A 25,428-nucleotide genomic window follows, 5' to 3' on the forward strand; every position below is an offset into this window, starting at 1 on the left:
TTTGACTCTGTTCTGTCTTTTTAAATGGTTGTCAGCCCTCTTGGTGCAGTAGTTAGAAAAATAAAGCATGTTCTAGGGTCACAGACATACAGTGCTGTGGGTCTCAGGCTGTGCTGGCCTCCTGCAGCTGTGCGGCCTTCTGCAGCTGTGCGGCCTCCTGCAGCTGTGCTGGCCTCCTGCAGCTGTGCGGCCTCCTGCAGCTGTGCGGCCTCCTGCAGCTGTGCTGGCCTCCTGCAGCTGTGCGGCGTGTTGCAGCTGTGCGGCGTGTTGCAGCTGTGCGGCCTCCTGCAGCTGTGCGGCCTCCTGCAGCTGTGCGGCCTCCTGCAGCTGTGCTGGCCTCCTGCAGCTGTGTGGCGTGTTGCAGCTGTGTGGCGTGTTGTAGCTGTGCGGCCTCCTGCAGCTGTGCTGGCCTCCTGCAGCTGTGCGGCCTCCTGCAGCTGTGCGGCCTCCTGCAGCTGTGCTGGCCTCCTGCAGCTGTGCGGGCCTCCTGCAGCTGTGCTGGCCTCCTGCAGCTGTGTGGCCTCCTGCAGCTGTGCTGGCCTCCTGCAGCTGTGCGGCCTCCTGCAGCTGTGCGGCCTCCTGCAGCTGTGCGGCCTCCTGCAGCTGTGCGGCCTCCTGCAGCTGTGTGATCTCAGGCAAGTGACAGCCTTTGTGAGCTTCAGGTCCTGGTTCTGTAAGTCTAGGTGCGCATGACCCACACCACTAGATGCCCGGGTCGCCTGAGAAATGTGTGTGAAGTGCTTAGCCTTCCTAGTCTCGTGTACAGAGTAAGTGCTCACAAAGTATTAGCTGCCACTAGTCTTGTTATTACAATTGTTATTACTTTTACTTTTACTCCTCACCCGAGAGTGAGGATATTCTTTCCATTGATTTCTAGAGAGATTGGAAGTGAGGGGTAAGGGAGGAGAGAGAGAGAAACATCGACCTGAGAGAGATACATTGATTGGTTGCCTCCTGAACACACCCCAACCAGGGCCAGGGATGAAACCTGTAACCCAGGTACGTGCCCTTGACTGGGAATCAAACTCTTGACACTTCAGTGTTTGGGCCAATAGTCTAACCATTGAGCGACATCGGCCAGGGCTACAATTATTATTGACTAGAGGCCTGGTGCACAGATTCATGCACATTGAAAGGAAATTAGAAGGTGGCCAGCGGGGAGGGACTGGGCGAGATGGACCGGACACGCCCTGGAGCCAACCTCCCATGATCCCTCCCAGCCAGCTGCACCTGGGGCGGTGCCGGGGCTCAAAGGGCGTCTGCGGAGTGAGTGGGGTCCCTCCGGCAGGTGGGGTCCCTGGGCCTGACTTGCGGGGTTTGGGCAGAAACCGGCAGTCCGACATCCCACAAGGGGTCCCAGAGTGTGAGAGGGCACTCTGCAAAGTTGCTGCCGCTCGGCAGCTCCTGTGTTGAGTGTCTGCCCCCTGGTGGTCAGGGCATGTCATACCTACCGGCTGGGTCGGCTGGTCGGCCAGTTGCTTGGCCAGTTGCTTAGCCTTTTATATATAGACAGTCCTTGGGTTACATCGAACTTGACGTATGTTGTTTCGTGGTTACGTCACCATCGCCCCTTTATTTATAAAAAAAGTTCCATGATTTTGACGTATGTACATATGTGCTTTATATTTTTTATTATTTATTTACCACAAGTAAAGGTCAGGGATTGTTATCTTCATTTAAATTTTGTTTACTGTTTCCCTTCCTTACTGCTGTGTCTGTGCTCCATGTGAGTGACATAAGGTGTTTATGTAGGTGGGTTCCGACTTACGGCGAAAATTGCATTACGTCGCCATAGGAGCGGATCTCCGATGTCACCCGAGGACATACTGTCTATAGATTGACCACTTTTCCAGTTCTAGTTCAGACATGTTTTTCGAGATGTCTGGTTTTTCAAAGGACAGCGTGCTGTAGACCCGTCCTCTTTCCTCAGCAGCTTTCTGACGGGCCTGAGGGGGTCCTGAGAATACATAATACTTCACATGTGGGCGAGTTGCAAACTTGTCTTTCATGAGTAAAGATAACTGGACCATTTTGCATCTGTCATCAGTGTTTTCAATGAAAAATGTTCCGTGTGCTTGTTGCTGAGTGCAGCTGAGAGCTGTCCCCCGCGAGGGCCACAGTCCCCAAGCACAGGCACCCTGTCCTCCCCTAGACCAGTAGGGTTCCATAACTAAGTCTGGGACAAGAGCTAGGTGGGCTTTTCTGCTTTAAAGTAACAATGTGATGTGAGACCTAAAACTTCTTTTTTATTACTTAGGCAGCCAGTAACAAAGAAAACATTTAGACATTACAGAGTCCTAGGAAAAGGCGGATTTGGAGAGGTAAGTATTATGTGGCCAGTGTGCGCCATGCTATACAGCAGGTATTTGAGACACTCGCTTCAGGTAACGCACCCACTGAAGTTGCACATGTACTTCCATAACATGTATCTGGGGAATAAGCATGAGCATTAAGATTGAACTTTGAGCCCTGGCTGGTGTGGCTCAGTGGATAGGGCGTCGGCCTGCGGACTCAAGGTTCTCAGGTTCAATTCCGGTCAAGGGCATGTACCTGGGTTGCGGGCACATCCCCAGTAGGGAGTGTGCAGGAGGCAGCTGATCGATGTTTCTCTCTCATCGATGTTTCTAACTCTCTATCCTTCTCCCTTCCTCTCTGTAAAAAAAATCAATAAAATACATATTTTTTTTAAAAAGATTGAACTTTGAGCAAAAGGTATGTTAGTAAAAGCTTTTAAAAAAAATTAGGAAGTGCCCAGCCAGTGTGGTTCAGTGGTTGAGTGTCAACCATGATCCAGGAGATCATGGTTTGATTCCAGGTCAGGGCACTTTTATATGTTTGAAAATGTTCATAATATAAAATTAACTAATATGTAAATATGCCTTTAAAACTAAGTATAGCCGAAACCGGTTTGGCTCGGTGGATAGAGCATCGGCCTGCGGACTGAAAGGTTGCAGGTTCAATTCCGGTCAAGGGCATGTACCTGGGTTGCGGGCACATCCCCAGTGGGAGATGTGCAGGAGGCAGCTGATCGATGGCTGTCTCTCATCGATGTTTCTAACTCTCTATCTCTCTCTTCTTCCTCTCTGTAAAAAATCAATAAAATATATTAAAAAAAAAACAAAAAAAAAACCTAAGTATAATAAATGTATGAAAGTCTATGACTTCTGTAAAATATATTTTCTAATATTCTTGAACTTTCTAAAAAATCAAGAATCTAGTTTCTAAAACTTTTGCTTTTGTACAAAAAGGGAGGGAGACATGTTAAAGAGTTGCACCACGATCACAGATGAACAAGTCCCGTCTGCCCACTGTCCTGGGTTTTAGAGCATGTATTTCCCGTGATTGCCCCAGCGCTGCCGCAGACGAGGAAGCCGAGGGGAGGAGGGGGCGGCTCAGAAACTCTCAGCAGTGACCGTGGCAGTGGTCGTGGCTCGGCCAGTTCTGCTGCTGCTCTGACAGGCTGATCACAGAAGACGGGTTTCCCCGTAGCCTGGGAATCCCAGCTCCGACCCACCTCTCCTTTTCTCTTTGACACTAGGTTTATGCCTGTCAAGTGAGAGCTACAGGGAAAATGTATGCCTGCAAAAAGATGCTAAAGAAAAGAATCAAAAGGAGGAACGGCGAAGCCATGGCCCTGAATGAGAAAAGACTCCTGGAAAAAGTGCAAAGTAGATTTGTAGTAAGTACCTCCTCGCGCCTCCCATGGGCCTCAGAGAGAGCCCGGTGGATCTGCAGCGAGTCCCTCCTCTCCTCACTGAGGACCCGTGGGAACCAGCATTTTCCCTAACGACCTGCCTCGAAGCCCCCTCCTTCCAGCCGTGGGAATTTCTTGGTTTAGTGCGTGTGCGGTTGCCATCTTGTGCTGTTAACAGGCATAGGTGTCGGGAACGGCTTTGCTTTAGTAACAGCCCTCTCTTTTCTTACTCAATTCCTTAACTGGACACAAACATACGACAGTGGAGAGCCTGCTTGGAACTTGGGTTTGTAACAAATCCGCTGCTTCCACCAGGCCTGGTCTGGCGGTGACTTCCACTGCAAGCTTGCGCCGGCCAGGTGTCCCCCGTTCCCCCGGCAGCCAGCTTCCGGCTGGAGACCTGCTCTAGCGCCTCCTCTCTGGGCCTCAGGCCATCCCGTCTCTCCCTTTCTCTGCTGCCTGCACCTTTACTGCGTGGTCCTCAGTGAGCACCCCCTTGTATGGTGCCTCTCCGTCCACCTTCTCTGGGGTCGGTGGGCTCAGGGCCGCTCCAGGCCTGGGCCGAGCAGTGAGTGGCGTGGTTTCATCTCCAACCTGGTTTCTCGCCCCCTGACCGCGTTTTTCCTGCAGCATCTACTGCAGTGTGAGGGTCTGGTTGAAGGAAGAGAGTGACAGGTAGTTTATAAAGTGATTTGTAGTGTTCGAGTCACTTCCTCCAAGTCATTGATTTCTCAGTGTGAGGTCCGCTGCTTTGTGCTGGGGGGCAGCGTTCCCAGCAGTGGGTGGCCATCGTATAAATTTAATAGCAAGACTTTATGTGTCTGCCATGACAGTCTGACGCATGTCACCTGAAAATCTTTAATAAAATGGGCTCATTTTGGTCCTGACCAGTTTGGCTCAGTGGATAGAGCATCAGCCTGCGGACTGAAGGGTCCCAGGTTCCATTCCGGTCAAGGGCATGTACCTTGGTTGCAGGCACATCCTCAGTAGGGGGTGTGCAGGAGGCAGCTGATCGATGTTTCTCTCTCATCGATGTTTCTAACTCTCTATCCCTCTCCCTTCCTCTCTGTAAAAAAATCAATAAAATATATATTTTTAAAAATGGGCTCATTTTGGAGCTGCTTTACACATATTCGGGTAACTACCTTGAAACATAAAAATCCACACTCTAACGTAATGAAAGGGACATAGAAGTAGTTGCGGTTTATTCTATTTAAATGAAATGTTTTTGTTTCTGCCTTCTTGGCTGCTCCCAAGGAACCTAGAAATATTCTCCCTTCCCTGGGATCTGTTCCCTGCACACAGTGGTGCGGGTCCTGCCCGGCCACGTCACCCCCGTCTCCCCCCACCCCCACCCCCCCAGCGCGATTGTGCAGTAGACAGTCCGAGACTTTCTGAGTCACTGATTGGGAAGTTAGTCAATTTATTAAATGTGCCACTAGCTACATTAGAAAATGAAAAATTTTAAATTGACACCATCTATGATGGCATCAAGGAACATCGAGAGCTAGGCAAAAATTGAAAATGTGCGAGACTTCTCCACTGAGACCTATAAAATGTGAGTACAAGAGGTTCCAGGAGCCCTGGCCGGGCAGCTCGGTTGGCGCATTTTCCCGGTATGTCAGGGTGTAGTTCGATCCCCAATCAGGGCACGTACAGCAAGCAGCAGCAAGTGCATAAACAAGTGGAACAGCAAACCGGTATTCTCTTTCTCTTGCTAAAAAATCAATTTAAAAAGTTTCAACATGGTGTTGAGAGAATACTTAGAAAAGAAAAGAAAATGACAGGAGCTAACGAGGGGGGCTCATGGGTCGGAAGACCAGTGCTGTGAAGATGTCAGTTTCCCCCCAAATTGATGCAGAGATTAAATGAAGTGCAGTCCAGTCATAGCCCTAGCGGGTGTGTGTGTGTGTGTGTGTGTGTGTGTGTGTGTGTGTGAATTGACGTACAGACCAATAGAAAACCAGGCAAAATAGGTTTCCTAAGTCTACGCAAAAGCATGAGAAGTAGCCCCCGTGTGCACAGTCAGAGCCATGCAGGTTAACACCACCCGTGCTGGCTGACAGCAGTGTTGGAAGGATGTGCAGCAGCGGGACCTCCGTGCACTGCTGGGGGCGGGGTGAGGGTGAGGGTAGCCTGGGATGGTGATCCAGTGTCTCTGTGAAGTGGCGCCACCCACCCACCCACGTGGGCGTGGCAAGTTCTCTCCCTTCAGTTGAGAACTGGCGCCGGGTCCTCAGCAAGAAAAGGCCCCGAAGCCCCTGTGTGGGTGCAGCCCCTGAGGCAGAGTGGGTGCCCGTACCCCGCAGGCCTCCCTGAATGCTGTCGGCCAGGGGGAGGGCCGGGGTGAGCAGGTGTCTTGTGTTTGCGATGCTGCCGTCTCCAGGTGAGCTTGTGCTACACGTACGAAACCAAAGACGCCCTGTGCTTGGTGCTCACCATCATGAACGGAGGGGACTTGAAGTTCCACATCTACAACCTGGGCAGCCCCGGCATTGACGAGCAGAGAGCGGTTTTCTACGCGGCAGAGCTGTGCTGTGGCCTGGAGGACCTGCAGAGGGAGCGGATCGTGTACAGGTGCGGCGGTGCCTCCCGAGCCCAAGGGCCCGGGCGCTCCCCCTGTGGCCCTCAGCGGCGGACCCGGCTTCCTCTCCGTCCTCTCTGATCCCTAGTGGCCGTTCTCATTTGTTCAGCTGGTCAGATGTGGGCAGTGCCGCTCTGTAGCGTCAGAACCTGTTTCTGACATCTGAGACATTGAACCTGCTGCTGAGGACTGGGACTCAGTTCCAGCAAATGGCACACAATTCAGTGTCTTAAAATCACATTTACTTTGCTGTTTTTACATCTTAGAATTTAGTAAGAAAACGAAATTAATAGCATTAGTTCAGTGTCTTATTCTGAGGGAAGGCAGCCCCCCGTCCTGTAGCTGCTGGAGTTTCTTCTCGTCTCTCCTGGGCGATCTCACCTAGGCCCGCTCTCTGGGAGGCCCTGCCAGCCTCGCCCTTTCTCCTAAAGTCCCAGGGTCTGGGTCTCCCTCGCTCTCACCCCGCCCGTTGGCCGCAAGTCCCTCCTGGGTATTTGCCCGCTCCTTCGATTTCCTAGTCACTGCTTGCCTCGTACTTTCCCGCGGGCAGCGTGCGCTCACTCTCACGGGGCGGCTTGCCGTTGTCGGTGCAGAGACCGCGGGGCTGTTTCTGCGGCTGCTGATGGTCGCAGTGTCAGCTTCCAAATAACTGCTCTTTGTTGTCACTTCTTCCTTTGCAGAGACTTAAAGCCTGAGAACATTCTCCTCGACGACCGCGGTGAGTGAGCCTCCCTCTGGAGCACAGACTTCGTTGAGAGGGACTTGGGGGCAGAGAGTCAGTGCAGAACCCTGCGTGCTCTCCACTCAGACATCAGGCAGACACAGCAAAGCGAGCCGGGGACGCCTCTGCAAGTGCATGGGTGGCCTTGTCACCCCGGGGCTCAGGCGAGCAGCAGGCCGAGGTGAACTCACAGTGAGGACATTCTGCTCTTGCTCTTGACCCACATCTTGCTGTATTCCTGAGACGTGGGTTTCCGCGCCCTCCTCACCATGGGCGCTGCTCACGGTGCTGCCCTCTTTGCGGGGCGTGTGTCCCAGGGCAGCCGTGCACATGGCCACGTGGGCTCTTCCACGCAGGGGAGCCCGTGATCGTGTCAGGAGCGGCCCTCGGGGCTGGGTCTTGGTCAGCAGCTTTCCGCTGACGGCTTAACGGTCAGTGTCTCCCTGTCATACCTGGGACTCGGGCCGCTCCTGGGCACGCACTTGTTGGATTCATCTACGGGAAAGAACTTGGCCTCGTCAGCATTTGTTTACCTCTTTGCTCAGGGAAACCAGGTGAAACACTGGGCTCTGCGCCCCTTGTTTTCACAAGACGACCAGGAGGTGTTCGCTTCCTGTTTTGCTGTCGTTATGAACTGGCGGGTTGTAACGCTTTGCTAGGTTTCTGTCCATCGGAGTCATTGTTCGCTTTGGTCAGCTTGTCCCGCTTGGTCAGCAGGTGCCCCGTAGATTTGAACATCGCCCTTTGTTTTCTCTGTGATCCTGTTCAGGGTCCCCTGTGTGTGTCCTGAGACCTGAGTCCACCGTCTCCCCGGGGCCCGTCCTCTGTGTGGAGAGCGGCCTCGCGAGACCCACGTGGGCGCCGCGGTCCCGTTGCTGTGCGGGTCATTCTTCCTAGGCCTTCGGAGTTGGCGGAGGAAATGTGCCTTTTCTCTTTTTTTTTAAAGAAAACCTTCATCACGGGTTCATATTGACATTCCCTTCTTCTTCCCTTTGCATTTTTCTCTGATGCTGAGAACATTGGGTCTGATGACTGACATCCTTATGCTGTTTTCCTCACTTTGCTTTTTTAATATGTAGCAGAGATCACTCTCGCACACTCAGAGATCTCCCGGCCCCTTGTCACGGGGGGGCCTGGCTGCCCCAGTCTCTGCTGTTTCATGTGCACAGCGTGCAGCCTGGGCACATGGCATGCCTGTGGTTCTAGTGCAGCCCTGGGGTAGAGCCAGAGGAGTGGGGTGCTAGGCTGAAGGCCAGGTCACGTGCAGTTCTGCCAAATCCCTCCATCGGGGGTTGTGCTGGTTGTTTTGTTTGTTTGTTTTTAAACAGAGGCAGGGAGAAGGGGGGAGAGAGAGAGAGAGAGAGAGAGAGAGAGGGAGAGAGAGAAGCATCAGCCACCTGCTTCCTACACACTCCCTGCTGGGGATGGAGCCCGCAACCCGGCATATGCCCTGACTGGGAATCGACCCAGGGACCCCTTATTGCAGGGGACAATGCTCAGCCAACTGAGCCCCACGGGCAAGGCTGTTGTGCTGTTTGTATCTGCACCAGCAAGGATGGGTGTGCCTGTGTCCGCACACACCGCCCACAGACCATGTCTCAAACTTGCAGTTTTTCCAGAAGGTTTACTGTTCACTTCTCTTTTTAAAAGTAAAATGAGACAGGGGAACTTGAAATTTTGCAACATGCGTGTACTCTACTTAGACATAAACGTTATAAAGCTGCATTGCTGAGGGAATCTTCTCTGTGAAGGAGGAAACCCAGACGCGCTAATATGTGGCAGAGCTGGGCCTCAAACCCAGGCCTCAGGGCTCCAGAATCTGCTCTAACTCGGGCACCCTCCTGCCTCCTGGGTGGGCTCGCGCCCAGGGCATGATGGGATTTGTGATGCGGTGCAGCCTCAGTCCCGGGTCCCCGTTCCTGTCCCGAGCGCTGTGCAGGCCGGTCGGGAACGATTCAGTGCCCGGGAGAGCTTGTCAGCTGGTGTCGATGGTCAGAGGGCTTCCCGACCCCGAGCCAGGCAGAAGCCTAACGTCCTGCTGTGAGTGGAGCTGACGCTCTGGGTGGTACTTCAGCAGATGTGGAAAGGTCACTGTCACTTAGATCTCAGTCCTTGAGAGTGTGGGCCGCTGCAACTCCCGTTGTAGGTGGCTCTCCCCAGGTGTAGGGAGTTGAGGCGTCAGCACGCCCCCCTGTGATTTGTGTCATGTATTTGAACACACGCAGGACATATCCGGATTTCAGATCTTGGTTTAGCCATGGAGGTCCCAGAAGGGGAGACAATTCGAGGAAGAGTTGGAACAGTCGGCTACATGGGTACGTAGAGGACCCCTTCAGCGAGCCTTGCCCTTTCTGTCTAGGTGCCCGGGTTCTCAGGACACAGAGACATTCTACCTGAGGCACAGGTGGCGTTGGAAGTTGTGCCGGCGGCGTGGGAGTGTGAGGAGTCCTCCTGTCCACTCCTCTCCTAGGTGGGACTGAGGCCCATAGACATCTTGGGCTCCGTGAAGGCAGGGTCGGGACCAGGCAGCCCATCGCACTCTGCCGCTGCCACGCCGGGTGCACACGGCCTCGCAAACCCCTGGTGGAACTGTGTCCCCTGGCCATGCCGAAGTCTGGGTGCGCGGGCCTGCCTTGGTCAGCTCCAGAGCAGTGACCTCACAGCTCCAGCCGGGTGCCAACCTGACCCCAGGGCGGCCTCTCACATGCCGAGGGGCTGCCGAGGGCCCCTGCAGAGCCTGCAGCAACTCCCACAGCCTGCTGCTCTGCTGTCACCTGCCGCGGGGACCTGATGAGATGAGGGACAGTCCAGTGAGCAAGGCCCTGGCTCAGGCGGCCGCCAAGGGCCTTCGTGTTCCTGAGGCGAATGCCAGGGGCTTCCTCCCGAGTCAGGCAGGAGGGAACCTTCTGGATGCCGCCCGGGAGGAATGGCATGATGGTCCCCTTTTTTTTTCAACTCTTAAATACTTAATTCCCGTTTATTTAAAGTTCCATCAGTCTGTGTACACTATTTATATTAAAAACACAGGAAACGGGCTCCTAGCAAAAATACACATTTCCATTTTGGAGATTGTTCAGACACTGAGAAGAGCTGTATTCTCAGCACTAGAGCTGGAAGTGGGGGCGGGGGGGGGTGGGGAGGCGGAGGTCGGGCACAGCGCCTCTCCCTCCCAGTGCTGGCCGAAGGGAGCCCCCTCGGCCAAGGCACCCCGTGGCTGTGGCTGTGTTTGGAGGGAGCACCCTTCCCGGTGGGTCCTCTGTGGGGACTCGTTGCCCGCTCTGTGATGTACAGTTTCCAGTGGCAGCTGGACTGAAACATACTTCACGCACATGAAGCCTGCCGACCCGACGTGTACATCCATGGTCTCAGCCGTCACAGCGCTGCGCGCCCACCACCACGGCCTCATTCCAGAACGGGAACCCCCGTGCCCATCCACAGCGGCTCCTGTCCCCTCCCAGCCCAGCCTGCAGCCACGCAGCTGCTTTCCGTCCCCGGGCACTTGGCCAGTCTGCCTGCTTCATAGAAATAGCCACACGCTAGTCAGCCTTTCGCTCTGGTTCTTTCGCTTAACCTGTTTCTAGGTTCATGCATGTTGGGACAAATGTTGTATTTATAGTGTGTTATTTGGAATTAGTTACCAGAAAATTTAAAATTTAATTAGCATTTCCTGTATTTGTTACCTAGCTCCTGAAGTGATCAATAATGAAGCCTATACCTATGGCCCCGACTGGTGGGGGCTTGGCTGTCTGCTCTATGAGATGATTCAGGGACATTCTCCATTCAGAAAATTCAAAGAGAAAGTCAAGCGGGAGGAGGTGGAGCGGCGCGTGAAGGAGGACACGGAGTTGTACTCGCAGCGGTTCTCGGAGGACGCGGAGTCCATCTGCCGGATGGTGGGTCGGCTCGGGCTCGGGCGTGCGCTTCTCCCTCCCGCGGCCATGGCAGCCCCGCGTTGTCCATGTCCAGTGAGCAAGGCCCTGGCTCAGGAGGCCGCCGAGGGCCTTCGTGTTCCTGAGGCGAATGCCAGGGGCTTCCTCCCCAGTCAGGCAGGAGGGAACCTTCCGGATGCCGCCCGGGAGGAATGGCGTGATGGTCCCTGCTGCCCAGCCCACACTGAGGGGTGAAAGGCGCTCCGTCCTCCCTGAAGCCAGTGCTCACATGTTCTGCGTCCATTTCTTCACTCCTTCCCATTTGCATCTCCCGTGGGACTGTCCTAGGCACTGGGGATCCTGAGTGAGGCAAGCAGACAAGGACCCGTCCCCAGGGCTCATTCTGCTGCAGGAGCGGGGATAGGCAGGAGGGGTGTGGACTGTCACTCACGGGGAGGCACAGGGCTCCAGGGGAGGGACTTGCCGGGGAGAGGCTGCTGCGAGGAGGACGGAGGGGCCAGCCAGCCTTGGCAGAAGTTCGGGGACTGGGGAGGGGGGCGGCGGGAGCAGCTCAGACCTGGCTGCACCCGGTGGAGCAGGCAGGAGAGGCGGAGCGCGGGAGAGATGGTGCCGGAGACGTGGTGCCGGGCGGGCCGTGGATGTGCACTGGGAGCTCATGCACGTTCTGTGCCTCTGGTCTCAGAGGCCATTGGCCGCTCGGGTGGGAGGGAGCTGAGGAGGCCCGGTGTGCAGAGGAGAGGAGATGCAGGGAGGGGAGGCGATCCTGCAGCATCAGAGGGCCATGTGGGTTGAAATGAAGGGAGCGTTTGAGGCCCCCGTTGTGGGTCAGGCTGCCGTTACAGGAGCCACAGCCTGCGCAGTCACGGTGCCTCCTGGCCAGTTAGATTAGAAAGACGGGCACACACGGGGGAGGCTGCTTGCGGGGGGCAGAGGAGGGCTTGCTGGTCATGTAGAGTCGGGGTGTGACCCAGGGGGAGTGGCTGGGGGGACTGGGGGGGCAGGTTCCTGGGGATGTTGGAATCTCCAGCAGGCGCTGTCACTGAAGTGTGTCAGTAACCCAGGGGAGTGGTTGGTGCTGGCAGTAGCCATGTCAGCTTCCTTCTCCGTTTGTTTCCGTGGATAGCGGCTGTGCTCCTGCCTCTCACGGGCACTGGGCTCAGGGCCTTTCTTCCAGCTCGTTTGCTTGGAGCTGACAGTTTAGTCAGGAGCTGGCCAAGCTGCTGTTCCGTGCAGCTCACAGATCCTGCCTGCGTGCTTGCTGCACTCAGGTGGCTGCAGGGATGTGAGAAGGCGCTTGGAAATGGAGCCTGCCCTGAGGCCTCACAGGCTCCCGGTGGCTGAAACACGGAAAAACGACTATAGTGAAGGCAGGTTAAAAATAAATAAATAAATAAATAAATAAATAAATAAATAGCAGGTAAGCTCGAGCCAGAGTGCTCTCTGGCCTCTGCCTGGAAACTGGGTTTATTTTCAGAGAAGCGGTAGGTGCTGGCTGTGAGTCTGGCAGGGGTCGCAGACCTTTCTGGAGGGGCCAGAGGCCCAGTGTTGCTTAGGCCCTCGGGGCTCGGGTGTCTGTCAGGACTCATCATCCCGCTGCCAGTGCAAGAGCAGCAGAGCCGCTGACCCCGCTGGGCCGCTGTGCTCTCGCAACCGGCCGCTCAGGCAGCTCAGGCAGCCAGGGTGGGGCGGGCTGCACTCCCGGCCCGGCCCAGGAGTATTTTCAAGCTCCAGGCCTTTCCTGTGTTGCTTGGAGCCCAGCCAAACGTTTTTGGTTGGTTGTAACTGTGGAGGAAGTTCTTCCGAGCTGTGACAGTTACAGATGCGTGAGTAAGGACACGGTTAGTTGTAAGCGTGTGTGACTTCTGGAACCGGGCTGGTGAAGTGTTCGCTGAGACCCCGCGGCCTCAGTGAGCAGATCAGGAGTGAGGGGTTTCTACGTGTAGGTGTGACTTCGCTGTAAGTAGTTGCTCGGAAGTGCTGAACGGTTTCTATTTCTTTTAAAGATTTTGCTCATTTTTCATGATAAAAATTTATTTTCTTAGGGATTTATTCGCCAACTCTTTATTTATTGACAGCTCAAAGGAAAACTTCAGTTTAACTCCGTTTGAAGCACCGCATGTTTAATTAGTCAAGTCTGAATTAATGAAGTTGGGTGGACACTGAAATCTGAGGCCTCTGTTTCGAAGCGGGTGCTCTTTGCCCCTTCCTTGGGGACTGTTGTGGAGCTGTTCTGCGTTTCTTTTGACCCCGGAGCTTTTGACTCCATTTCTGCTTCTTCCAGTTACTCACCAAGGACCCCAAGCAGCGCCTGGGCTGCCAGGGTGATGGAGCAGCTGGTGTGCGAAAGCACCCCCTGTTCAAGAACATTAACTTCAAGAGGCTGGAAGTACACATGATAGAGCCCCCGTTCTGCCCTGACGTGAGTACCATGTGGCCCAGTAGCAGGGGTCCCAGAAAAGGCAGCCCTCACCCCAGTAGCTCCAGGTCACCCGGTGCAGCCAGTGGGTGTGACTTCCGCTCAGGTCCCCTAGGATCTGGTTCCTCCTCCCTCCCCACCCCCCATAGTCCTAGGCCTGTCCTCACAGGCCTTCTCAGCAGCACTCTGGCTTCGGGCTTGGGGCCTGGTGTCCGCCGTGGGCCATCGGAGCTGAGCCCGGCCACAGCTGTCCTCAGACCTCCCCCGCAGTGTCCCCTTCTGATGTCAGTGCCGGCCAGCGTGTGTCTCAGAGGTCCTGGCTGCACATTGAGGGCCTGGAGTGGTCGCCTCAGTGTGTGTGTGGGGGGACACCGACCCAGGCTCGGGCACGTGTCAGTGCCGGTGGGAACACAGGCGTGGACGGATTGGACAACGGTCTGTGGCCGGGTGTGAGGCGGTCCTGCAGGGTGATGGCCGTGAGGTGTCTAGCCGCAGAGTTCGGGACTCGGTTATATCCGTATATCTCACACGAGTGGCTTCTTCCCTGGAACTGGTTCCAATTGCATGCTGATGACACGCTGTAGTGTCGGCACAGGGAGAACAGCCGGCTCCCCTGAGGGAGCTCGTCCAGGCTGCGCAGATGAGCGGTGAGTCCGTTACAGCAGGAGCAGAACCCCAGGCAGAGACTTCCGATGGACCGCTGGGCCCGAGAGCCTTCTTTCCACCAGGCCTGGGGCCGCCTGGGGCCTGTGCAGGGAAGGTCAGCCAACAGCCTTCTCTGAGGAGGGAGAGATGATGGGTGCGGTGCTAAGATGCGTAGGCCAGAGGTCTGGGCGGTTCTGGGAGTTCCCTTGACTTTAGCCAGAGGGCCTGCGGGGGCCAGGTGACAGCAGAGTCTGATGGTCACGTGTCAGGCACTTGCACTTGAGTGGGGATCAGTACAGGCTCTGGGCCTGGGGCTGGGGCCCGGTTCCACCAGCTTCCCCCTGGACTGTCTCCCCTTGTGGTGGCAGCTGCTTTCAGAGAAGTTCCTACCTGGCATCGGGAACAGGACCCCCTGGTCATCACTCTGGGGTGTGCGTGCTCGGAGCTGCAGGGCGCCCCTGCCTTGGCTGGGCCAGGCCGCTGCTGCACTCTCTTCCTCACTCCCAGCCAAGCAGGCGGCCACACTGACACGCCCCGCCTGCTCCTGACCGCTGGCTCCTGAGGAGAGCAGCCTGGTCCCGGGCCCCGAGGAGGGTGTGCAGACCAGCCGCCCTCGGCTGGGCACCTGAGATGAGCTCTGAACGGGCCCACCGTTACTCACGTAGACGAGGCGGGTGTCGCTGTGAAGGAAGCTGAGTGTGAGGTGGGCGTGAGGATCAGGGCCATGTCCCCACGAGAGCACCTGGCCACCCTCTTCGCCCTGGCCTGCCTGTGACCCATTGTCCACTGCAGAAGAGGGAGGCGTGGCTCTCAGGTGTGTGGGCAGGAGACCTGGCCGGACAGTGTCCACAGGTTAATGACAGTGTCCAGGGAAGGGGTCAGAATGCTTCCAATGAGAGGCTCGGCAGAACCAGGCCCGAGGAAGTGTGCAGGCCTCGGCCCCATGTGCGGTGTCCGTAGTGGTTAAGGGCACCCAGTGGCCCAGTGACCTCACGGCCGGTGCCTCCTTGTTCTCCGTGCACAGCCGTGTGCGGTGTATTGTAAGGACATCATGGACATCGAGCAGTTCTCCACGGTGAGAGGCATCTACCTGGACGCCGCCGACACCACCTTCTACAGCCAGTTTGTCACGGGCTCTGTCTCCATCCCCTGGCAGAATGAGGTACTGCTGGTCAGCATGCGCCGCTACCCAAGCGAGGGTGACGGATGGAAATGACAAGGACGCGTGTGTACGTGTGTGTGACGGTATCTTCTTAGCTGTGACATACACACACCTGTGTGAGGGTGTTGAGAGGTAGAATTATCCACGGCAGCTGTCCCTGGTCCCTTCACAGGTGGCGGGCAGAAGGTGGCCATTTGGGTCCGATGGGGGCTTCCGGCCCTAAGTCCCACTTCCTAAGCAGGGCTGGCTGGCACCAGGGGGAGGGAGGCCAAGGGACCCAAGAAGAGGCCAGGAGGCAGGGCCAGCAGAAATGGAGGGCAGGGCTGGAGAGGGGCCCCGGGGGCTGGCTGACCTGGGGCCTGCCCGCTGCTCTGTCCTGCCCTTCTGCGGATGCAGATGATCGAGTCGGAATGTTTCAAGGACATCAACGAAAGTGAAAATGAGGAGACTCGGGACTTGCATCAGGGAGACAAAACCTGCCAACCAAAGCCAGCCCCCAAGCGAAAGAGAGGCTTCTTCCACAGACTCCTCAGCAGATGGGTGAGGGCCCAGGCCTTGTCCCTGTGGTTTGGGGCTTTGTAATGTGATGTGTTAAGAAAATACTTCACTGCGTTAAAACTAGCTTTTCGTTTCCGATGCCTCCTACGTCAGGCATGCGCACAGGTGAGGAGCCCGCTGTGGTGCTCCTGAGCCCAGCCAGGAAGCCCCTCACGCTCTTTGCTGTGCGTGTGGACTCTGCTCTGACCCAAGGGGAGGACGGCCGGACACAGGCGCCCTCTGCCCGTGGCAGCACTGTCCGCTGGGCTCGGCCATGAGTCTCACAGAGCAAACCTCAAACGGCGCCTATCACCCCCATCTCTACGTTACTGGTTCCCATTCGCCCGCTTTCACGGGGCAGCTGCTTCTCTTGAACATGGGAGTGGTTTGCAGAGGTTTTCTGTCGCAGCATGAAGTGAGCATTTTTTCCAAGTGAAGTTCTCTCCTCGGACTAGTGGGTGGTCCTGCTTGTCCCCTGTCCACTCTCGTGGGCTTCACTCAGAGCTGTCCGCTAACACTCGATGAAAACACGCTGTAGGGGGAGCGAGTCTCGGAGTGCGTTGACCATGACCGCGCTCCCTCTGAGAACTGTGAAGCCCAGCTCCTCCGGGCGCTCTCCTAGAGCCCTGTGAAAACCTCACTACGCCCCCTGGGGAACCGCAGCTGAGGGGGTGCTGTGCAGGGTGAAGCCGCGCCTGCTGGATCCCCAGAGCGCGCAGGGGTGGGTGATAGGAGCGCTTGTGCGACAGGAGCGCGGAGAGCCACCCAGCGGGCTGTGTGCACCGAAAACACTGCACGTCACGAAATAGAGAACGTGTGAGCGTTTTGCCTGCCTTCCAGTTCGCGCCCCAAGGTTTGCCCACTGTCCCTTCCCTTGGGGGCAGTTAAGCCAGCTCGCATCAGAAAGGGACTGACCTGGCCGTGTGTTGCAGGGCTGCATGAGTTAACCCTGGAGCCGCGAGGAGGAGCTGCCTGCGGGACTGTGCTGCTTGTGCAGAGCCAACCCCACCCCCAGGAGCCGGCTCAGTGTTCGTCCTCTCTGTGAATTGCAATAAACAGGTCTGACACATCTTAAAATGTGCCCGTGAGTCTGCAGGTTTTTCCACGCTAACAGCTGAATTGTCTTTTCCCTAAAGCTGGCTTGAAGAGGTCCCTCAAGGATGGCTGTGACGTCCCAAAGCCCCTTGTGGCAGGGCTCAAGCTTCGTGTGCCCATGGAGAGGGAGGAGCGGGGGCCTGGGCACCGCCTGGAGTGTCCCCTCCTCCAGGGCTCGCAGGGAGCGGCCGGTCGGGCCTTCGTGGTCCAGGGCACGGCGTGAGAGTCGCCTGTCTGCTTCCACGATGTCACGAGGGTCTGCGTTCCTGAGGTGCGCCTCTCCCTGCGTGTGTGGGTCTGCGCTGCTTGCCAGACGCTCCGGCCCCTCCTGTGACAGAGGCTGCTTCCAGGACCCTGAGGTCAGGGCTTGGCTGTCGGGGGTGACTCACCAACCCTGGGTTGTGTTAAAGGGTTTCTGTGACAGCGGCCTGTGATTGTGACCGCAGTGCCTCCAAGAATGGGGGTCAGGTAACTGAGCCGAAGGTGAAAGACGGGGCCCAGGCGAGGCCAGGGCTCGGGCTGATTGAAGGGAGAAGGGGCTCATCCCCTGGGATTAGGGAGGACGGTTCCCACGCGGAGCTCTGCACAGACCCCTCAGACTTGGCTGCGCTCTTACTGCGTGAGGGATGGGCCTGGCCTGTGGAGCAGCGGGCTGTGCAGGGGTGGGGGGGCCTCGGGCACTTTAAGGAGGGGGCTGGGGCACACAGTCTTTTGTTTTGTTGGCGGGATGGGCGTCATGCAGTGTGACGGCATGCAGAATGTGACTCAGGTCTTCTCTGTCGTTACACATCACCTTGAAAGATGTTAAGGGCAGGGGCAACAACAGAGCTCCAGAACACCCCATCCCGCCAGGCGTCCTGGATGCAGCGGCTCTAGCACGCACGGCTCCAGCTCCCACTCCTGGTACAGGTCTCCCCTCGGGGACAGACACTGTCCAAATGCGTCCCGGGAGGAAATCCGTTACAGTGGGAGAGGTGTGCATAGTAGTCATAACATCAAATAATTTATCACTTTCTTGCTCCCGGCCGTCTTGGCAGCTGCTCTGGTTGGGGGCTGTCCCCCACCTGAGGCAGGAAGACGGTGGCTGCAGAGAAGACGGAAAAGATGTGCTGGAGCCGACGCACTCTAGGCTCCAGCCTGTCATGGAAAGTGGGAGTCCGTGCTGGGGTGCAAGCAGACTCTGAAGGTGAGGCGACAAGGCGAAGCGAAGCTGGTCATCCTGGCCAGCACTGGTCGGGCCTGGAACCGAGCACGAGGCCATGCGCCAAGCCTGGCGCCCATCACCGCAGTGGCCACATGGCTGAACTGGGTGCCGCGCGCGGAGCATCCTCGCATGGGCACACTGGCTAGCCACGACCCAGATGATTCTGATAGCATTAGAAGCATGCCAGGTCAGTGGAAGGTAAACCATGCAAAATTGTTCTTAGTAAAACTGGTCAGTTTTATGTAAATGGTCTTGACTCACCAATTAAAGGGGAAGATTGCAGATTGGGTCACAAGGCAAAACCCAACTGGGCTGTCTCTGAGACAAATCCAAAAGCGAGTGAGAACAGTTCAGGTGTAACCATTGCAAATGCATCCCAGGGAAATACTAGCGTCGGTACTGCAGCCGTCACGTCTGAGTCTCAGACAAGGTAGAATCCAGCCCGAAAGTGGTGAGCCAAGCAGAAGGGCACGTAGTAATGCTGAAGGTGCAGTTCTCAAACAAGGTAAATTGGTCAGAAGTAACTGTTCACAAGTAACAGCCGTAGCTTTCCTAAAGCAGAGCGGAACAGCTTAAGCCACCTCTCGGTCCCAGATAGAGCAGACCTAGAGCATGGTGAGGTGCATCTTGTGAATGTGAGTGTGTAGATACATATGTATAGATAGATAATTATACTATATATTGATATGACATGTAGATAACACATTCTTCATTGATAGTGCCCATAGAACATGCATGAAAAGTGACCATATATTATATCATAAAGGAAATCCTAATAAAAAATTTGAAAAGAGATATAGTCAAGAGTATCTGATTCCAAATGTGGTAAACCTGTGACTGAATAACAGACTCAGAAAGCACAGAAGCTCTGGCACCTGGAATTTGACAGCCTCTGCTAAAATTCTCTTGGGTCTAAGAAGAGAGATAATCCAAAATTATAGAACTTCTAGAAAATGACCACCATCCCTATAAGTCTGGGTGTATGGGACACAACTAGAATAGTGCTCAGAGAGCATTTATAGCTCCTACTCACACCAACCAAAGTAAGCATCTGGCCATAAAAGAATTGAACCTCTAACACAAAGGATAGAAAAAACATCGAGAAAAACAGAGGAAGAAATTAAAGGACAAAAGTTAATGGCTACTGAACAGAAACTGACACAAATAAGTTCTTAAAAAACCAACAGATCGATAAAAGCAAAGGGAGAAAACACGAATGCACTTGGGTCCTTTGAGGGATTTTACCTGTTTTCTGTAGGTGGGAATGTTAGGGGCGTCTCAGTCAGAATATTCATCAGCCTTTCAGGTGTGTCTTTCAATGTGCTGATGCATCAAAAGGAGTGTCCAGTGGGGTTTGGGACATCCTCTGGTCAGCTTCACCTCTATCTTGGATTTTTCTGGCTCTAATAGGGTTTTTGTTTGTTTGCTTGTTTTTGTTCTTTGTTATTCCCGGACTTCATCGCTCTTGGGTTTGGCTGGCACTAATGGCACTGATTTAGTCTGTTCTCTCTCTCCCTGACTAGGGGATTGAAGCTGCCCGCTCTCTGGACGTACAGGGGAACTGGAAGGGAATAGGGAGACTGGGCCTGTCATGCTGCAACGGCAGGTTTCAGGCGTGGGGAATGGATTTGATGGTCAAGAGAACATTTATAGCTTCTAAGTATACCAACCAAGGTAAGCACCTGGAAATAAAAGCCTCATCCCCGTTGTCTCCCCAGGAGAACCTGCATTCCAGAACTCCCAGACAAGCTGGTCCGTCTCTCCTCACACACCCTGATGTGGAACTACAGAGCAAAGACACAGAAAACCATAAGCAGCCGGAGAGGAAAAACCAAACCAAACCATTACACTCAAAGGAGCAACGACTGACTTCCTAGGAACAAGAATGAGAAATGGAAGACAGTCATGTTCAGATCTTTAATTTGCTGACAGGAAGTGTCTGCCAACCTTGAATTCCATACCCAAACAAAAGCCCATTAGGAATGATGGCAAAATGATGACATTTTCAGATAAATGAAATGGAGAGATTTCAGCAATAGAAGATCCACTGTAAGGAATTCTAAAGGGCATTTTCCATGCAGAAGGACATGACCCCAGATGGAAGATGACAGGGGCAGGAAGGAATGAAGAGGAATAGAAATGGCACATATGGGAGTCTGTGGAAATAGATGTTGACTGCTCAAAACAGCAGTGACTTTCTATGCCCTTTGCAGTGTGGGTGTGTTTTTGTAGAATTAAAATGTGCTGGTCCAGTCATTTGTCCCTCCTGGCTTTGCTTCATGTTTCCTTCTTTCTCTGGCCCAGGCCTGGCCCTCACAGATTCCTATCTGGTCTTGCATTCAGGGCAGATGACGTGTGTGTGTGTGTGTGTGTGTGTGTGTGTGGCGGGGGTGGGGGAGGGGTGGGGGATGTGGGGGGGCTGTGATACCACGCTGCTTTATATATGTAGGTACCTGGCCTTTCCTCCTGGGCAGGACCCGTCACAAATTAGTTGCTAGGCTTTTGTTTTTAGTTCTCCAACAAAACCCATTCTTTTATGTTTTTTCCCCTGAATAGTACACATTCCTTGCTGAAGATTTGAAAACTGCAGAAAAGCACACAAATTAAAATACAAATCACCTAATTGCCCTGCCCACTAACCTGGTGACCAGGTCTCTTTTCTATTGCTTTTCTTTTCTTTTTTACTTAGAAATACGTTTTTATTGAGTTTTAGAGAAGAAGGGAGAGGGATAGAGAGAAACATCGATGTGAAAGAGAAACATTGATTGGCTGCCTCCTGCATGCTCCCTATTGGGGATCGAGTCCACAACCCAGGCATGTGCCCTGACTGGGAATCGAACCGGCGACCTTCTGGTGCATGGGATGATGCTCAACCGACGGAGCCACACTGGCCAGGGCGTGTGTGTGTGTTTCCCTTTGTTTAAAAAGAGAGGCAGGATCCTGCTGCACAGAGTGCAATTTGCGAATGCACGGGAGACCTTTGCCCGTGTCATCTGTGCTCTTCTAAAAACGACTGTGTGCCCCGACCGGTTTGGCTCAGTGGATAGAGCGTCGGCCTGTGGACTGAAGGGTCCCAGGTTCGATTTCGGTCAAGGGCATGTGCCTTGGTTGTGGGCACATTCCTGGTGGGGGGTGTGCAGGAGGCAGCTGATTGATGTTTCTAACTATCTCCCTCTCCGTAAAAAATCAATAAAATATATTTTTTAAAAATAAATAAAAACGATTGTGGTTTTCTGTCCTATGGATCTATCATGACTCATTAGCCCATCTCCTGCCCAGCATTTATGTTGTCTCCTCGTTTTGTCCAAGGTGCTGCTGTAGGAAGTGCCCATCTTCACACACACACCATGATTTTTCTCGGGTCAGTCACTGGACGTGTCTTTGCTGTTCAGGAACGTGCCATTGTTAAGGCTTTGGAGACGTGCCAAATGGCCCACGCAGCTGTGTTCATTAATCTTCGCTGTTTTGGACTAGACCAGTGGTTCTCAGCCTTAGCTGCACATTAGAATCACCTGGGAATCTTTTTAAAATCCTGATTCCTGGGCCTCATCCTCTGGAAATTCTGTTTCTTTGTTACTAATGTTGTGGCCTCACCCCGTAACAAAGAAACAGAATTTCCGGAGGATGAGGCCCAGGAATCAGGATTTTAAAAAGATTCCCAGGTGATCTAATGTGCAGCCAAGGTTGAGAACCACTGCTGTAAGGCTTCCTTGTAAGAGTTCTTGTCTGGATTACAGTCCGTTCCAGGCAGATAACTCTCCGCTGTGGCTGGAGCAGTCACAGTCTGCTGTGGCAATATTAGGTCTCTATGACCTATGACCTCTCTAGACTGATTCAGATTTGGTTTAGGAGCATAGAAACAGAATAATCCAAAGCAACAGTGGCTTAAACAAAATAGACTTTTCTCCCAGATTCTCATGAGATGGGCAGGCCGGGCTGGCAGGGCATCACCCAGTCGTCTGGGCCCTGGCTGCTTCCAGGCTGCTGTCCCAGGATGTGGTGTCATCATGATCCATTGCAACTGCTCAGGTGCCAACAATACATCCGTTTCAGGCAGCAGGGGCCTCTGGAACACGTGTCCATGCTGCTTCCATCTCAGTGCCAGAACTCGTCCCGTCACATGGCTACAGCCTCGAACAGCAACGGATGGGCAGTGTCATATTTTAACCAAGTGGAAAGGGGCCCAGATGAAAACGGGTCCTATCACTGAAGGAGGTTGGAAGTGTGTCCCTCAAAATTCACGCTGAGTCCTCAGCTCTGGCACTTGAGAATGTGACTGTATTTGGAGACGGGGACTTTAAAGAGGAAAACCGAGGCCCTGTGGGTGGGTCCTCATCGGGTATGCCTGGTGTCCTTATAAGAGGAGGGGGTGGGATTCAGACACAGGAAGACCCTGTGAGGACACAGGAGGAGACCGCCATCTTCACACCCAGGAGAGGCCCCGGGAGACCGCTGTCCACACCTTGCCTCGGGCTGCCAGCCTCCAGGCCTGAGGATGGGTTTCTGTTGTTGGGCCCCAGGCTGTGACACCTGTTAGAGCAGCCCCAGCCAACCAGCTCATGGCCGGGGCTGGTGGCCAGCCCGTGTGACACTCACTCAGGGGCTCACGGTGCTGTGACCAGGAATCTGGGTTCTGCTTCTCCGGGTCCTCCACTTCCCGCTCCCAAAGCCTGTAATCAGTACCATCCTCCACCCTGAGGCTCTTGGGCAGGCGGGCAGGCTCCGGTGGTGCGGGAGGGCGGGAGGGCAGGAGGGCAGGAAGGCTCCAGGGTGGTGCGGGAGGGCGGGAGGGCAGGAGGGCAGGAAGGCTCCAGGGTGGTGCGGGAGGGCAGGAGGGCGGGCGGGCTCCATTCTTCCCGCTGGGACTGGAAGCCTGTTCCCACGGGCTGCTGGCCATGGGGCCTCTTCAACAGGGCTGGCTTCATGCACATGCCAGCCAAGAGGGAAACAGCAAGATGGAAGCCTCAGACTCTTGTGCCCCAGTCCCAGGAAAGCCTCTTCCCTATGCTGGTTAGAAGCCAGCCCCAGGGGCAGCCCCACTCGAAGGAAGGGCACTCACTGTCCAGGGCATGGGCTGGGAGAGGGCCCCTGGCCATGGTGGCCGAGGATGGGCGTGGCTGGCATGGGGGTGAGGCCTCTGTCAATAGCAGGGCAGCACCTCAAGGCTAGCGCGCGCGGTCCTTTCCTGCAGGGGGCACTGCCATCCCCTGGGGACAGGGCTCCTGGGTGAGGCTCGTGCCCAGGACAGGCCTCCGCCCAGAGCGGCCCTGGAGGGTCCTCCTGTGCGCACGGCCTCCCCCAGGGCGCTTCTCCCGGAGGCAGGCGGACAGCTGCCCGGCGGGTGCGCGCACCGTCCGCACGGGCTCCCCCTCCCGGTGGTGAGGCCCCCCGAGCTAGGCCCCTTTGGGCTGGCACCAGGCAGGAGGTGCCCACCGCGCGGGGTGGGGCAGGAGTCCTCTCCCTCGGGTTCGGCAGTCCTTCCGTGGAGGGCTCTGGGCAGAGGCACGGGCCGGGCAGGTCCCCTCCTCTCCCTCACTCCCTCTCCGCTGGGGGGCCCACGCTGGGCTCCCTCTGCCGGAGGACCCCCCCTCCCCGCAGGTCTCCTCCACCTACGACGTGAGCAGGGCGCACCCACTTCGTGCTCCTGCAGGTAAAGGCCGACCCTCCCGCCCTCAGCCCAGGCTGCGCCGCGGGTGGGCAAGCACGGCCCTCGGGTCTAGACAAGGTTGGCCGCTCTGCGACCCCAGGCGTCCGTGGGGGGTTCGATCCGCCGGGCGTCCCACCTGCCCGCCCCTCACCAACAAGACCCGCCCCTCACGAAGGTCCCGCCTCATCGCCCCGCCCCCGCCGCGGAGCCCCGCCCTTATTGCCCCGCCATTGCCACGCCCCTCACCGCCAGGTCCCGCCCTCACCACCAGGCCCCCCCATTGCCACGCCCCTCACCGCCAGGTCCCGCCCTCAGCGCCACGCCCTCTCCGCAGCGTCCGCCCTCCGCTCCACGCCCCGCCCTCATCGCCAGGTCCCGCCTCCGGCCCCGCGGGTTCTCGCCGGGGTCGCGCGCAGGGGCGGGTCGGCGCCTCGGCTGGCCATTGGCAGAGGCCACTGCCTCTTGCTGTCAATCCCGGCGCCCGGCCTGGCCCCGCCCCCACGGCGGAGCGTCGTGGGACGCAGGGCCGCGGGGGCTGCCGGGACGGGTCCAAGATGGCCGGGCGCCTCGGTTCCGCTCCTGCCAGCGGCCGCGAACTCCATTCATTGCCGCGCTGCTGAGCGGCGCCGCCAGCCGGCCCGAGGGCTCCGGTCGCTGTCCCTGCGGGGTGGGAGATCGCCATGGCGACCCTGGAGAAGCTGATGAAGGCCTTCGAGTCCCTCAAGTCCTTCCAGCAGCAGCAGCAACAGCAGCAGCAGCCGCCGCCGCCTCCGCCGCCGCCACAGGCTCAGCCGCCCCCGCCGCAGCCGCAGCCGCAGCCGCCGCCCCCGCCGCCGCCCGGCCCGGCCGTGGCCGAGGAGCCGCTGCACCGTCCGTGAGTGCGGGCCCCGGCAGCTCCCCGCCTGTCCCTGCAGCCCGGGCCCGCAGCCACGGGGCCTCCGCGGACGGCACCTGCCCCTCCTGCCGCGGGACCGGCCCGGCCGCTCTCCGGCCCCTCGCGTGGGTCTCGGTTCGCCCGCGGGCAGGCGCAGCCTCTCCGGACGGCGCCCAGGCTGCCCCGGCCTCAGCCCCCCGCCTTCCTTTTCGTGCGAAGTTAGGGAAGGAACTTGCCGCCCTGTGTTTGCAAGGAACCGGGTGTGTTGTGAGCAGAACTCGGCAGAGCCAGGCCGCGTCCCGTGTGGCTTCCTCCGGCCACTTCCCTTCCCTCTCCTCCTGGGAGCGGGAGGGGGGCTGGGGGCGCCGGAGCGGAAAGCCGAGGGGTGCGCATGACGTCATGCCTTAGGGCTGGGCGGGTGCGGCCGCGGCCCGTGGAGACGCTCTTGCGCGGGCCCCTTGCAGCCCTGGGCTGGCGGCCGCCTCGCCGTACGCCCCCCCCCGACCCCCCCGGGCACTCCCTCCATTTAGCGGGGACCTGGAGCATCAGCAGAGAGACCCGCTGCCCAAGCTCAGGCCTGGCCTGCACGCTCTTGAGTGAGTCCTGGTTGTGCAGGAAGGAAGGGGTGACCTACTTGGGTGGTGGTTATTAACAAGTGGGAAGTAATAAAGCCGACGGGGTGAGGGAGCTGATGCAGCCCCTGCCCGCCCTCCTGGGGGTAATGACGCCGCGCGGGGGGAGAGGCCACCGCTGGGCGAAGGATGGACGTTGCACCGGGGTCGTCGCACAGCTTGCTGGACGCGGGTGTCTGCAGACCGCGGACGGCTCCCCGGAGCGTCCCTGCCGACATCCTGGTCCGGCCTGGGTACTGAGGGTCTCCCAGTCTTGTGCCTGCGAGGGTTTTTGAGACAGAAAAAGAGAGGCCGTCCGAGCACCTGCGCACAGAACCCGCGTACTGT

At 56.5% G+C, this 25,428-nt stretch overlaps 2 protein-coding genes across 36 annotated transcripts in view; both read left to right on the forward strand.

The window, feature by feature from the left end:
- Positions 1–20,204, forward strand: part of GRK4 (G protein-coupled receptor kinase 4) — a 43,936-nt gene extending 23,732 nt beyond the window's left edge. For 10 of the 31 annotated variants that reach the window (XM_036327311.1, XM_036327272.1, XM_036327346.1 and 7 more), the window contains 11 exons: positions 2,258–2,321; positions 3,539–3,679; positions 6,081–6,271; positions 6,959–6,996; positions 9,225–9,314; positions 10,684–10,892; positions 13,171–13,308; positions 14,975–15,112; positions 15,509–15,652; positions 16,399–16,502; positions 16,582–16,730. In XM_036327311.1, the coding sequence (XP_036183204.1) occupies positions 2,258–2,321; positions 3,539–3,679; positions 6,081–6,271; positions 6,959–6,996; positions 9,225–9,314; positions 10,684–10,892; positions 13,171–13,308; positions 14,975–15,112; positions 15,509–15,652; positions 16,399–16,458 (1,213 nt within the window). In that variant the 3' untranslated portion in view covers positions 16,459–16,502; positions 16,582–16,730. Of the gene's footprint in view, positions 1–237; positions 636–2,257; positions 2,322–3,538; positions 3,680–6,080; positions 6,272–6,958; positions 6,997–9,224; positions 9,315–10,683; positions 10,893–13,170; positions 13,309–13,889; positions 13,953–14,615; positions 14,765–14,974; positions 15,180–15,508; positions 15,653–15,763; positions 16,065–16,398; positions 16,503–16,581; positions 16,731–16,785; positions 17,417–17,545; positions 17,648–17,781; positions 18,147–19,666 lie in introns of those variants that run through there. The other 21 variants (XM_036327374.1, XM_036327384.1, XM_036327471.1 and 18 more) reach the window with 19 other exon arrangements.
- Positions 20,205–24,111: 3,907 nt separating this feature from the next.
- HTT (huntingtin) overlaps positions 24,112–25,428 on the forward strand; it is a 102,042-nt gene continuing 100,725 nt past the window's right edge. For 4 of the 5 annotated variants that reach the window (XM_036327574.1, XM_036327555.1, XM_036327549.1 and 1 more), the window contains exon 1: positions 24,112–24,469. In XM_036327574.1, coding sequence (XP_036183467.1) covers positions 24,276–24,469 — 194 coding nt within the window. In that variant the 5' untranslated portion in view covers positions 24,112–24,275. The remainder of the gene's footprint in view (positions 24,470–25,428) is intronic. The other variant, XM_036327544.1, reaches the window with a different exon arrangement.

Source organism: Myotis myotis, unplaced genomic scaffold (assembly GCF_014108235.1).
Source record: "Myotis myotis isolate mMyoMyo1 unplaced genomic scaffold, mMyoMyo1.p scaffold_m19_p_1, whole genome shotgun sequence".
In the NCBI taxonomy this organism is placed as follows: domain Eukaryota; kingdom Metazoa; phylum Chordata; class Mammalia; order Chiroptera; family Vespertilionidae; genus Myotis; species Myotis myotis.